We start from the raw sequence: 14,441 nt of genomic DNA on the forward strand, positions 1-14,441 counted from the left end.
GGTGTGAGAGAGCTTGTGGCATCACACTAACATCCACAGCAGGATATTAGAGAAAGCCTGTAGTGAATGACTCTACAGCAAAAAACTTTGATGACTTGGGCTCATGCTGAGAAAAGTAGTTGTGCTGAAGTCATGGAATAAAATAGAAAACAATATATTCTCCTACTCAATTGTTCTCTCTGGGTAGTTTTTAAGTATTATGAACCCCAGGTCAAAATCACTTCTATTTCCAACAGAGCTCTTACCAGTTTACATCAGCAGAGAATTTGGCCTTCTCTCTTAGCAACACCACATGTGACTCTCAGTTGTGCCAGTGATAAATATGAAGTTACTCTGTTCTTTTGAGCTGAAAGTACTGAATGCAAATCCAATAGATTTATCTTAGTTTTACAGGGAGATAAGAGAAAGCAGGCTGCATCTCAGGACTTAAGGCCCAAAACTAACATACAGCAAAAGGACTAATCTTGTAAATGAATTACTGGAACTGAACAAATATGGGAAATAAAAATCTCTGTAGGCAAGGAGAGAAGAGTTAAGACACTCTGCCTGGAACTGCAATCTATTTTCCTCTCCCAGTAGAAGCTGTCCCAGACCTGTTATACCAGCTGCTGTCTCTGATATATGCCCCCTACCTCCCCATATGTTTTGTGTACACGCTAGCATATCACTCTGGAGTCAGCCACCAGCTTTAAAATTGTCACTTTGATAGTTCGTCTTGTGACACTCCCCACCCTCTGTGCTTGTGAACTTAATTTAAAGTCTCAACTCTACTTATATACATATAGAGGCAAAACCAAAAAGGTACTTTACAGTGACTATTGGACCAGCAGCTATTTCCTGGGCAGTGCTACAGCACAGAACTCTGGAGTGAGCTAATATAGATGGTTTCATCGGCCCATGGCCTATAGGGACAGAAGAGATATACATGATCATGTAGTTTGATACTCTGCACTATACAGGCCATAGATTTTCATCTGGTGATTCATGGATTAATATCTTTGAGGCCACTCAGGTCACAGAATGATATTGAATTAATAACTCATGTTTGACTCATAAATCTTCCAGCAAGGTGTCTACTTTTGGTTGAAAGATTTCATGAAATAGAAAATTCATACTTCTTCTCAGTGCTCTGTTGCAAATCTTGATTGTTAAGAAATTGTGCCTTACTTCTCATTTGCACTGTTCGTGCTTAAATGCACAGTTGTTAATTCTCATTACATTTTACTCCACTAGATTCAAAACCCTTTCTAGCACTTGTTTTTCTCTCCCCATGGAGATATTTACAAGCAATAATCATAGTACCTTTTGATTTTCTTTTTAATAAGCTAAACATGTATTTCTTCAGCAAGGCCTTGGCCTTGTATGAATCATAAACCCAATATATTCAAAAATATCTACCCTCCATGTTATCAAAATGGAAAAGAAAAAGCTCCTTCATGATGATGTTTCTTGAATCAACAGCTGAAATTTCCCCGATTCACAGCATTCTCTGAGGCTGTCCTTCAGGTCAGTCAAGACGCATAATTTAGTTACAAAGATCTGTAACAGCGAATGGCCCACCCGTTACATGTGGTGTAATGTAAAGTTCAATTTTAGTCAGTGTGGTGTCTTTGTTTTTGCTGCAGTCTCCATTAGGGATGAGCAATGCCAGAAAGACTGAATTTTAGTTACGATGGTGTGGCACATGGTAGAGAAGACAGTAATCATCAAAGCCATCACTTTAGATTTGGTGGTCCCATTCTGTGAAGCATTAAGCTTTCTCTGTAGGGAGGTAAATACAGGCAGCAGATTTCTCTCCTCGCACTCTTATCACAGAGCAAAAGAAGATATACTGTCTTGTGGGGCATAGAGGAAACAAAGTGCATACTTCTTTTCCCAGAGGAAATGGGAAAATGCAAAAAAAAGGTCAATGGAGTTTGCTTTCTTTGAAATGTTGACAGAATTAGCTCAAGCCACCACAATTCTCAGGAGAGGGGAGTTCGGCCATTGGGGGTTCATCTCAGACTTTTTGCAAAGATCTGTAGTTGATGAGATTTCTTTTTTTTTTTTAAGCAAATGGACACATTTACTTTTAAGTAGTCATCTGGCCTTCTCAGGGATTTCAGACAGTTTAAGTAAGGTGGCAAAAATCCCTATACAGTCAATCAAGGAAAATTAAATGACACCAAAAGGCAACTCTGCATGCCAAAGAGAGGCACTTCGCCTCCCTCTGTCAACAGATAATCTACACTCATCTGTAGGGTGGTCAGACTGTCTCCACACTGCATGGGATCCCACGCTGAGTTCACATAATAGAAACAGCAGACACAGGGGGAAATCCAAACAGAAACCTGAATAAGGCCCATATAGCAAGCGTTCTGAATTCACAATGCCAAATCCTCTTTTGAAAACAGGCACTCGATGGTGAAAGAGCAAGGAAGAGGCATAATCATTTAGTGGCCAGGGCACCTACCCAGAAAGCTGGAGTGCTTCTAGGCCCTTTTTTTCACCTTGGGAGTGTGCAGTCAGTAATCTCAGTTATCACAGCGTAGTTGGGGTTGGAAGGGACCTCTGGAGATCATCTGGTCTGGCAGAGAGGTCTAACTACCACACTATGCCATAACCCAAATAGAAGAGCACTATGAAGAGCTGAAGGTTAAAAACTAAAGGCTTATCAACGTCTATCTGTGGCAAAGATATCAGTAAAGAATTAAGAAGACATGCAGTGACATCTAATTATGCTTGCACAAATTTTACAGGAAGACTATGCTGATATTGTTTTTAGTCTAATATAGTTGTATGCACACTTTTACTTTCAGAAATTTAATGACATCAGATTTTTAGTTAATTTAGGTTAAACTAGTGCAACTGCTGTATGGAGAAAAGCCCTTCATGTCTCAATATTATGTGTTAAGTTTCTATATAATATTTACAAGGCAGGATGCTTTTACATCTTTTTTTTTCCCTAGTGAACAAAAATCTCAAAATCTCCAACCTTCTCTGTCAGTACACTGTAGGTGTTCTTCTATTCCTCTGCAGAATTCAAATAATTGTTAGCTCTCTGCCAGGAAATTATGCAATTCTGCAGTATCAGCTCACTAGCAGAATATGGAAAATTGCTTGAAATATTCGGTCTTTCTTCTGCTATTAGGACAAGCCCATGAATGGAATTACTGAGTCTCCCCACAAACCTCCCAAAATTTGAAAGACACTGACCTGACCCTGTTACAAAGTTGCACATAAATGCGTATTTTTTTGTAACGGATGTGTGTGGAGTTAACGTATATATTGTCCATTGAATTCACCATTGAATTCACTAGAACCTAGTCAATCGTGAATTTAGTGGACAATACATACATGTTAATTGATAACAATGGGGTTAGTTGGTTGTATAAATGCACAGCTAATTTGTTATGAGGTACAGCTAACTGGATGCAGCTGTTAACACACTCAATTTCTAAGCCAGAGTGACAGCACGACAGTTGTGCTGGGTACTCAGAGATTTAAGAGAAACTGAATAGGAACATTAAGAGGTCAGGTAATACTGAGCTTGGGCTAGCAGCAAAAGAAGTACTGGTAACATAGGAAAGACAAAGGATAATATTAGTTGGTGGAGATGTTTCCAATATTTTCAGGTGCGAGTTGTGGGGTTTGAATGTCTTAGGAGGACCAAACATCAGCCCCTATAACAAGTGCAAAGAAGAATGATTTTATGAATAGACAATATCCAGGTACTTTATTCAGGAAGATCAGATATCAGCAGGATGCTACCATTTTCTTTTCCTTTTTAAATTTTAACTGAGATATTCTAAGCTAGATCATTTACATGGGAATTGTGTTCAGATCCCTAGCTATGTTTGAGCACTTTCTTCTCCCCTTTGTTTCTGCATTTGCAAAAAGTATACAGCAATATTTGCTCAGATATCAAATGTGCAATTTCACAGCCCAAAGATTAATTATTTTAGGTTAGGTACAGCAAAATCCTGCAACTTTGAAGATACTACAGAAAAAAAAGTATTATTTAATGGCATCTAGTGAAATTCAGTTACCTAGGGTTTATTCCCAGTTCTAAGCTTGAAAGAAGATGGTCTGTTATCTGATACATGATAAACAGAGGGATAACTTATTAAGTATTTGCAATTAGCCTTCTTTAGTTAACTACTTCATTTGAAATATTTCTAGTCTTTAGACTAAAACTTATATATCTTCATTTCACTATCAAAAAGCATATCTAAAGTCATACTCTAAGTACTCTACTAAGGCAATACTAGTAAAATATTGCTGAGTAAATTTCTGAACACATTACAGCTGAAAGCAACCAATCTCACTCATGAGAATATTAACAAGGTCTACAGTGACTAGAAATCAGTAGATGTTTTCAGAGAAAGGTCAGGATTTAAATTAATGTCAAAAATGTAAGAAGCAGTAAAAGAAATAAAATAAGTCAAAATATATTCAGCTGTAATCACTATAGTCTTCAAGTAATTAAAACTTTAAGTCATTATTTATAATATGCAATAACACCACTTCAATTAAACTACAGGCAGGACATTTCAGATGATTTCTGACAATCTCTGACATCAAAATGAACAACTGAAGATGATGGCAGGTGAAATTTCAAATGATGGAATAATTAAGTGTCCCTTAGTATAGAGTGTTTATTCATTCTACATGGTGCATATAATTCATTAATGTTAATAAATAAGGATTTGACTATCCAGTATTCCAGAGCAAATCAGCATTCTTACATGGTAAAGGCAGGAACTCTATTTGTATTTGCTAAGTTCAAGAGGGATATCCCCTGTGAGGAGTTTGAAAAGTTATCAGAATACACACAGAAAATTTAAATATTACTAGAAATGCAGCAGCACCCTTTATGTCTGGATCTCAGCAAAGAATTTTTTTCCTTGGGGGAAGACAAAATTGTTGGATGTGATGTAGTTCCTCATATCTAATTTTAGCTATAGAATGAATCATCTTCTGGAAATCTCTATCTTCCCCTTTAACTCTAGAGGGAATGCAGAGGACTAGAATAGACTACATGACTAGTATTTCAGTGACTGAAGTTACGTAAGATGAGACTAACCCCTTACCTTTAAAACAGCTTCTTCAACAACTCTCGCAGAGTCTGACCATAATCAGGAAATTTAATTTGGGTGATGTGGTTGAGGAAATGCTCATATATGAATATTTATATGAAACATTAAATAATCAGGAAAATCCTTAAGCATGCTTTCAATTTGGAAAGAGATCTAAGCACGTGCTTAAAATTAACAATGTGCTTTGTGTTTTTTTAAATCAAGGTAGCCATAAGGACACACTTAAATGCTTTCCTCATACTGGTTTGAACTACCAAAGACAAACCAGCTGTGAAGCTCTGGTGCTACATAGAATTTCTCTAGCTTTCATCTGAGTGTTTGAAAAAAACTGACAGGAGCTAAGAGATTTCTGAACTAAGATCTTTCCCAAAATTTCCCAATCTAAACCAATTCCACTCCTAAACCCTCCCTGTCACAGCCAGATCATTTTTCAGCCTGACTTCACAAGCAGAAATTCATATTAATCTTCTTGGTAGAGAAAAGATATGTTTAGATTATTCAGATATTTTTTTCCTGCAGTTATGTTTATTGACCTGACTTGACTTATAAATTCCTGGGCAGCTTTTTGATTTAATAAGGAGGAAAGCTATTTCTACATGAAGCATTGCAGATTTTACAGTGAAGCATGTATGTATGAGTAGAGCTTGCTGTAACTCACAAGAAGAAAGGAAGCTGGCAGAGTCTCACTGTGCCAGCAGAAGTAATCTCTACATCACACTCTCTTTCAGCATCTCCCATTTTCCTTGAAGTTTAATGCCTTCCACATCCAATAGGAATGTAGAGATAGTAAAAATAGATCTGTGGGAGTTTAATATGAACATGATGCAGAAACAATCACTAAAATTTGCAACCCCATTCACACATGTCATTTAAATGAGTTTCAAGGAAGCCCGTGACATTATATAGAGAGTGAAACATTTGGACTCTGCATTAAAAACAAAACAAAACTCAGAGCATAATTTGGTCAGCAAAAGCATTCACTGTGTTTCCCAGAGCCTGATTAGTTGTGATTGAGTCTGGTAAGTTGTTGCAGTTGGTCTTGTTGCAGTTCTAGCATGTGTGTTTTGAGAGTTTTTCACTTTGTTTTGGTTTTTGCAGCTGTATATTCTCCTGCTGAACATCAAAAATCTTGAAGTAGAGCCAATCTGATACAGCTGAACTGCCTTTGCAGCAGTAAAAAAAATGATCAGCGTGCAATTTATTATTAGAATAGACCATTCTAAATCTTTACATCACAGCAGAGCTATACCCATTTTTTATATAAAACTTATTTAACTCTTGCACAAGTAAAAGGCACAAGACCAGCAGATTAGCTGGTTTTAAAGCCATGTACTCCTTTAGCTGGACCCAAGGAGAGCGACATCCAGTGCATTCAGTCATGCTTCTGTGAACTCTTTCTATCTCCCTATACAAAATTTGTAGAACCAGTTTATCATCAGTGACTTAGCAACCTCACTTAAGTAAGATGAACACTTTATTATTTGAGCAAAACTACAGTAATCAGTTAAGCAGAGGTGGGTGAGGGGCTTTTAAAATTCAAAGGACAATAAGGCACCCACTTGTCTATAAAAGGCAGTGGGGATCACATGTCTAATGCTTGGTTTTGGCATTTAAGGTCCCCCCAAAGCTCTGGCTTTACAGTTGCTTTCTCATTTGCTTGCATTTTGTTCATGTGAATAGTCTTTTGAAAGCAATGGGATCAACTATTTGCAGGATGTTAGGAAGTCTAGTCACATGACTGAGATGGGAAGACATGGGTGTTCATTTGGCGATGGTCAAAAAACATATTTGTTTTTTTCCTGAGCATACCAGGACCAGATTAGGAAAAAGTATTTCTGTGCTGTAACTTTAAGTTTACACCAAGATTTTCACCAGGGCTCTCACAATCCTATGTCTATTGATTTAGCACTTGTTCAAAACAAGATTAAAAAAAACAAAAAACAGTATCAGCATAGAAGTGTTTATTGCTTTGGGAGCTCCCAAACTTCATGTTTGTGGTCCTAAAGGATTGCTCTGCCTGCAGGGTATGGTAACCACTTACCCCTTTGGTGGTCTCGGAGAGTCTGTGCATTCACGAACATTATAGCCAGTGATCACAGGGGAATGCAGCTTGAGGAAGCCTGAGAAGACCCAGATTTGTGCTAATAGTTTATAAGCCTTTTCTCCCCACTACAATGCTGAGTTATTGGTGCAATTCTAATGAACTCCATTAGGATTGCTGAATACATCTCCTAGTTACTTAATTAATCACTTAACAAAGGAAGCGACTTGACCAAAGTCCGTAAACCCCAAAATCTTCATGATTGCTCAGGCAAGTAGCAGAATGAAGGAAAAAAACTATCCAAGTTTAAGGCTGTTCTAAAACAACAGCTAAAATCACATGAGTCATGAGAAAAAAGTTCAAGCCTCCCTTGTTCTAGGAATTCTGTGAAGCTATTTTTAAAAGTGATAGGAGCAGTGCTCAGCAACAGGGTCTTGGGGTCATCACATACATCCTCATGGTGCTGTATTTTCATTCAGTGTAACTATGTCTTTATCACATGCCAGCCTTATGCTCAGATAGTGGGTTGAGACACTGAAGTATCTCTGCTTTTATAATTAATCCAAAGCTATGGAAAGCAGTCCGATGACAACACAAAGTCAGAGAATTTCAACATCAGTATGATAAGGATTATATCAAGCATAGTTATTATAATGTGTACTTTCAGAAATTATAAGGACAGCATTAATTTGGTAACATAATTATCTTTGAGTAAATTCAGCCTGGAATCCTGCATAGACACACTCGCTTCTGGAATTTACCTGAGATACACAAGAGAGGGAAGGGAAGCTAGAGCCTTTTGCTCTTGCACTTACAGAAGAAAGGAGTCATAATTTGGTGTCCTTTTCTCCAGAAAAAAAAATGGCAAAAATTTAGCTGGCTAGCTGAAAATGACTGCAAATGCCTCAGTGCTAGTGTACTTCAGGAAATATCTGCCATCTAACTGGATTTAACTAGCAGTGAAAGTGTAAGACTTGGGTAACAAAACATGTCAGATTCCACGAGTGTCAGGACTCCAGACTTTCACTCTTTCAGCCATTTTTTAGTTGTGCAATGACCTCGAAAGAAACAACTTGTTGATATTATCATACTGATAATACAGTTCAAACTATGTAAATAGGAATAGCAGTATTCTGTCAAACTGAAGGTCTAACCAAGCCAGTATCTTGTCTTTTTCCAGGGGTTAGATGCTTAAGTAAAGTTTACAAGGCCCAGAAAATTTTATAGTGAAACTTCTGGTACATGCTTCCAGCTACTGAAGCTTAATCTCTTTTCTCAGAGACTGTGTGTCTTCATACCAAAGAGGCAGGAATGCTCCTGATAGAGATTTCTATTATATATTTGTCTTTGGAATCCATTTATCCTTTTGGCATTCAGAACCTCTAGGAACAATGGCTTTCACTGTTTTATTCTGTATTGTGTGAGAAAGTCCTCCCTTTTGTTTGCTTTAAAGTACAGTGCGATATCTTTATGTTATTTACCTTTCAGTTCTCTTGTTATGAGAAATCCACGTACCAAAATTTGCTCTCAGATATTTTGAAATCAGTAAATGCTGATATAATGATGTACCACCTCCACATATACCCAACTTGCCCTGCTGTACTATGCACTATCAAACAACCTGTCAACATCCTGTTCATGTAGTACAAGCAGATGATGGGCTTTCTAGTGGTGCTGGGCATAAGAGGGGAATAGAGGCAGGAATTCAGTGGCTTTGAAGCGCTGTTTCTGATCTTCGGACGTAATAGATGATCACAAAGAATCTGTGATACTTTGTCCATTGAGCTCATGACCCTACTTATTTTCCCTCCGTGGTGTCATTAAATGAACTACTCTTCATGGAAAGCAAAGCACAATGCTATACAGAAGACAGGGTCTACTTACATACCCATTTCACTGATTATGTCTTACACAGAGTGATGGCATGTGTTCAGAAGGATACATATTGTAGTCATACCGGAAAGCTTACTCAAAAAACAGATGCTTTACAGACACTATAAAAGAATTTGCCCCAAATAAGCTTTACAGCCTAAGTGGGGGTGCATTAAACACTAAATCCTTTAATGGCAAAATAATTAGAAAGCAGGGGATATGCTGTGCTCAAAGGATATGAATAAATCCTGAAGGTTCAAGTAGAAGTCAGAGGGTGGTAAAAAGAAAGCTGTATGCCAGAGATGCAAAATAGGAAGGACAGTTGATTTCCTATCTCCAGAGTAAATCCTTACATATTGGCCTTATGTGAGGGTCAAGAGCTTGTTCAGTAATAATTACTGTTATGACTGCAGAGGGAAAATCCTGTTCTGTGCCCCAAGGATTTCACAGCCTAATTGCACTTACAATCACTGGGAGCTTAGGCACCACATAAAATGGCTTATTTTGGCACCCTAGTCCATCCTGGGAAATAGATCCACTTTGATCCTTTTGCATGGTCACAGAGGCTTCATTCTCTGTGACATTACATCAGACCTGAGTTTGGCCTACTTAGGGGATCAGGAGTCTATGGCCAATACTCCCCACCCTCCTCGCACAAAAATGAGTTGGAAACAGGAAGGAAACAAAACCTCTGAAGTCAAGGGGAAGACCCTACAATATGAGTTAATGAATAAATAGACTACTGTTCCTCCCAGAGATGGGGGAAGGTAATCAGTAGGAGAGGGTGCTTCAGGGTATGCAGAACCAAGTGCTTTCCTGAAGCATCTCTCATATGAAGTATCTTTCATTCATGATTCAGCATAGCTCCCACTGCACCACAGCTGTAGCTCTCCTTGACCTGCAGCAAGTCTTTGACATTTGGGAACCACCTCAGCTGCCCAACGCTCACCAGCCTCGAGTGTTTAAGACACCCTAAAGTGTGTAGCCAACAGGGGACTGGAGAAAGTTGACACCATCACTCTTACCAGCAACCCTTGGAGACCGCCCCCCACATGGACCAGGTGGGACACACAGCTGGTTCAGAGAAGCACAGCCTTTGATAGAGGCATGAAGTGCATCTTGAATTCATGGCTGGGGAAGAACCATCTCAACCACTTCAAGAACTGTTACACCCTGAGCAGCAACTCAGGCAAAGCAATGCTGAAGCAGTATCTCTTCCTCCTCAAAGGTACGTGTGGTGGATTCAAACATCCTCTCTGAGGACAGCAGAGGCTGGGTTGGGCGGACAATGAGATATTCCTGAGAACTTTCCCCTCAGCCTGTCTCAGTCTCGTCATGATTTTTGCAGGCTGAGATTACAGATTTAGCATTATGTCTTGTCATGAAAAGCCAGCAGAGATTTCTAGTCCTATTTCCTATTGTTGTCAGGCAAAACTTCCTGGATAGAGACTTTTTACTTCAGCTTATTTATTTATTTTCCTTCAAGTGCAGCCTAAACCCTCCCTTCCTGTTGGGAACAACAGCTGCAGCATACAGCATCAGCTTGCCAAGCCCAAGGGACTGTGAAATATCATTTACCGTGGAGCAAGATGGTATCAAAAAGAACAACCGTGTGGGCCTGACTACGAATTCATTACATAGCTGTGCTTAAGAGCAGGAGGATAAGTTGCAGTATCAGAGGCAAAAGAGGTCCCACTTTTAAGATAACACTTTTGGACCTGAAAGGACTGTCACATCTGAAAGCATTAGTGAGACAAAAAGGGAAATCTGATTTCCTTGCTCAGAAAAGTACTCTGAGCTTTCAAAGGTTGCAGATACAAAAGTATTCACCAGGGCAGGAAACTGATACTTCTTCTGTAGGTTAATGGGGACATGGTGGCCCCAGAAGACCAAGTAATTGGCCGATGAAAGCCACAAGGCTGACACACAGACTTCCCAGCATACCTGCATTATCCCACAAATCTGGAGGAACCTGTTTAAATACCACATGCTATAGATAAAAAATACTTTCAGTTACTCTCTTGTTGCCTACACCATTTGGCCTTTTTTGGTTTTTTTTTGTTTTTGACAGAAGAAAATGCTGTATCTAGAGGTTAGGAGAGAGTTCACACAAGCTGGAAATCAATGATTAATCACATTTTTTGTTCCTTCCTGCTCCCATCTTTCACTCCCAGTTCCTTTGCTGCCTCTTCTCCCCTCCGGGTGGTGGGATGAGGGGTCAAGGGGAGGCACAGAGCACTGTGCTGCTCTTTGTTTAGTGCCCTCATCTCAGGCTCTTCAGGAAGCATTCTGGACTGTGTGGAGCTAGACATGCTCTCTTTCCTTTCAAACCACATATTTCCCATTAATGATGAGTGGGAAAGGTCAGTGAGGGTCTCTTATGGTCTGCTTGAGGGCAAGCAAAAACCTTGTGAAATAGGTCCCAGGCTCTCCGATTTCTTGGGGTTTCCAGACTATTGAATAAGCGAGGAGAAAAGTCTTAAGAAAAGTGAAGATATCAAGATGTTAAAGGAGGGTTTGCAGTGTGTGCTCTGTTCTGCCAGAACATTAAACCTCCTGTGTAACCTTGGTATATCACTCCCATTAATGTTAGTACTAGGAAAGTGGCCTACAGAAGAACAAAGAAGACAGGTGCAGAAACATTAAAAATTATTTAGATGCTGAATGTTGTCAAGACAAACTTTGGTGTTTCACCCTCCCCCAAAACAAGGGGAGTTTTAACAGCCAGGGTGCTTAGGACTGCCCTACTTGCCGGTTGCAGGACCATATTCCCTCTTGCTAAGCCTCCGTGGCTCTGTAAGTCTGGCAGCAGAGGATATTTGCTGTCTGGTGACCCAGCTTCACAGAAGGACTGTTGACTGCCCTCCCAGCACTTTCTGTGGCATGGCAGATCCTCACCTGAGCATGGATTTGAAGCTTCTCAGTTTAGGAAGCCTCGCAACCACAGTAAGTGTCCTAGCAAGTAGGCAGGAGACATTTCACGCAACAGCCATTTCTTAAATAAACTGTTTGTTTTCACCCTAGGTTTGTTTCTGACCTTAGGATGCCTATAGCTCTGTTACATGTGCTCAGAGCATCCTTGCCAGATAAAGCCACTGAAAAAACCTAAGACTGAGGCTGTCTAGTTCACGCAGCCTCAGGTACCCAAGCTGCCCACCTCAGCCAGGAAGGCAGCTCCTCTGGGCCTGCACAGAAGCAGGACTTTAGGCAAAGGAACATATCCTCGCCTTAACATTTGCATGCCCGTGGCCACACCACAGGTTTTGTCATTAGGCAAGACTTCGTGTGAGCACTCCCCTACTCAGAAGTAACTACATTATTCCAGTGGGGGGGTTTCTTTGTCTTTCATGCTCATACCTGTGGGCTCCTGACCGTCACGTTTCGTTCGTTGGTTATGAAACGCGGGAGACGGCCTGCCTGCACGTCGCACAGGGAGACGGGCGCTACGACCGGGAGCTCACATGGAGGCAGCCCACGCGGCCAGGAGGTCTTCTCTCCCCCACAGCTCTGAAATTCCCCAGTGAGGACGATGCTGAAAGACTTAAAGGCGGTAACGCTGCGTGACGACAGCCATCTCTCACCGCCCGGGGCAGAAAGTCCCAGCCCTACCTAAGCGCACCATGCTTCAAACACACGAAGCGGCAGGGAACATCCCAGTCAGTATCACCACAGCGAATCTGTCTGCCGCAGATCGGCGTTCCCCTGCGGAGCTGAAGCCAGCGGAGCAATGTCAGGAGCTTTTATTGTTATTTTTTTCCTCTTTGTTTGGTGCCTCGCTTTGCCCTGCCACTGACTAGTCCGGAGTGTGGAAAGTGCTGAGCCGGGTCGCTCGCTGCGTTTGCGTACGCCGCGCGCTGCCGCTCGGCCTGCGCAGGTAAACAAGCCACCCGCCGCTCTTCCCGTCCTAAATAAACACTGTGAACCCAGTCCACGGCATTGATTTCTGGCGGGAGGTCACTCGGATGATCTCGCAGAAATATCCTGTGATGGTTTTGAAAACAGGATGAGCCTCAGCCCGAATTTCATGGCTCTGTTTTTTTCCGCTCCGATTCCGACAGCTGCAGTGTTTTTGCAGGCAGTTAATTCATCCCGACCCCCCCCGCCCCAGACCAGGAAAATGAAAACTTTGGCCACTCTTCGTAGTTCCTGAGATGGGCTTGTTGCAAATTACTTGTATTTTGGTAGGACCTACAAGTCCTAACGCATGGCAACCGCAGCGAGACCGTGTGGGCGCGCTTCCAGCTACGCTCTGCTCGTGGCAGGGTAACATTAAACAGCAACCGACAGCAGTGCAAACGGAGCTGGGAGCCCGGTCCACGCTGGAAAGCTTTCCCAAGAACATGAATAAATTATCCCATGCTGAGCTCCAGATAAATATATCCTATCTATAAACAATGCCTGCTTGCAGATTAAAAAAAAAAAAATACCAAGGCTAGGAGGAAAGAAGTTGTATCATCTTTATTTTGCAGATGGCAAGCTGAGGTAGAAAAAGATTAAATGCCTTGCCCAAGATACCACAGGAAGCCTGTGTGGGAGCCAGGACTGCAGTTACCTGCACTTCAGCCAGTGCCTCAGCCACAAGTGCTTCCTTTCTCCAAATGCTGTTCAGCTTCGTGCTATACGCTGGCATAACTGCTCTGACCCAGTAAATGTCATTCTCAGTTTACACCCATTAAAGGACAGAATCGGTTAGACTGACCGTGCAGATGCTTCTAGTCAGTGAAAACTGAAAGCGCTACTTTTCAGCTCATCCATTCTTTGCTGATGCCAGGCATTTTTGGAAGGGACTTATTCAGCGTTGAGTTTTGCACTGAAAAGAAGTAATATCAACAGTCCTGAGCCCTGGCTTGGGAGGCGAATCTAAGAGGTGCGTCTGGATTTGGCTAAGAGTGAAAAGAGTATTTTCTTTCCACTGGTTGCTGGCTAATAAAAGCAAAGGGGTGGAATACGTCCAACTCGCAAAACTTGAATACAGTTAGTGCTATCTGCAAATGGGTGCCCCTCCCCGCTCATGTGAGCTGCACAGGCAAAAGAGAGTGACACATGTGCTGTTTCCTTTTCCAGTTGTAAAGGGGTCAGGAGCCCAGCAAGGAGAGTCTGAACAAGAGCAGCATTTTCCCGTGCTCTTCCAGCTGTTCTGTTCAATCCCGCCGTCCCTTCTGAGCAGGGAAGAGAGACTGTCAACACAAGGCATTTTTCAAAGGCGTAAATTATGAGTTACCAAAACAATGCGACATCTCTACCACGTGAGTACCCTTACCCCCCCCCCTTACAGTAAAAGTGGATTTACAAGGCTGTCGCTTAAGCAAAAGATTGTCTAATGCGTTTCGTGTGTGGTGGGGGAAAAAAGAAAAAAAGGATTGAGACCTATCCTAAAGAAAAACAGTTATGATGAAACTGTTTTCCTCTTTTATTCTTCTGTGTGTGTGCGCGCGTGTGTGCAGAACTGA

The 14,441-nt window shown here is 41.2% G+C and overlaps 1 protein-coding gene across 1 annotated transcript in view; it reads left to right on the forward strand.

Annotated features, from left to right (window-relative positions):
- Positions 1–13,804: 13,804 nt before the first annotated feature.
- The window catches only part of GYPC (glycophorin C (Gerbich blood group)), a 40,123-nt gene continuing 39,486 nt past the window's right edge, over positions 13,805–14,441 (forward strand). Inside the window, exon 1 of the mRNA XM_026118440.2 lies at positions 13,805–14,237. Within this exon, the coding sequence (XP_025974225.1) occupies positions 14,204–14,237 (34 nt within the window). The 5' untranslated portion in view covers positions 13,805–14,203. The remainder of the gene's footprint in view (positions 14,238–14,441) is intronic.

Source organism: Dromaius novaehollandiae, chromosome 7, assembly GCF_036370855.1.
Source record: "Dromaius novaehollandiae isolate bDroNov1 chromosome 7, bDroNov1.hap1, whole genome shotgun sequence".
Lineage (NCBI taxonomy): Eukaryota > Metazoa > Chordata > Aves > Casuariiformes > Dromaiidae > Dromaius > Dromaius novaehollandiae.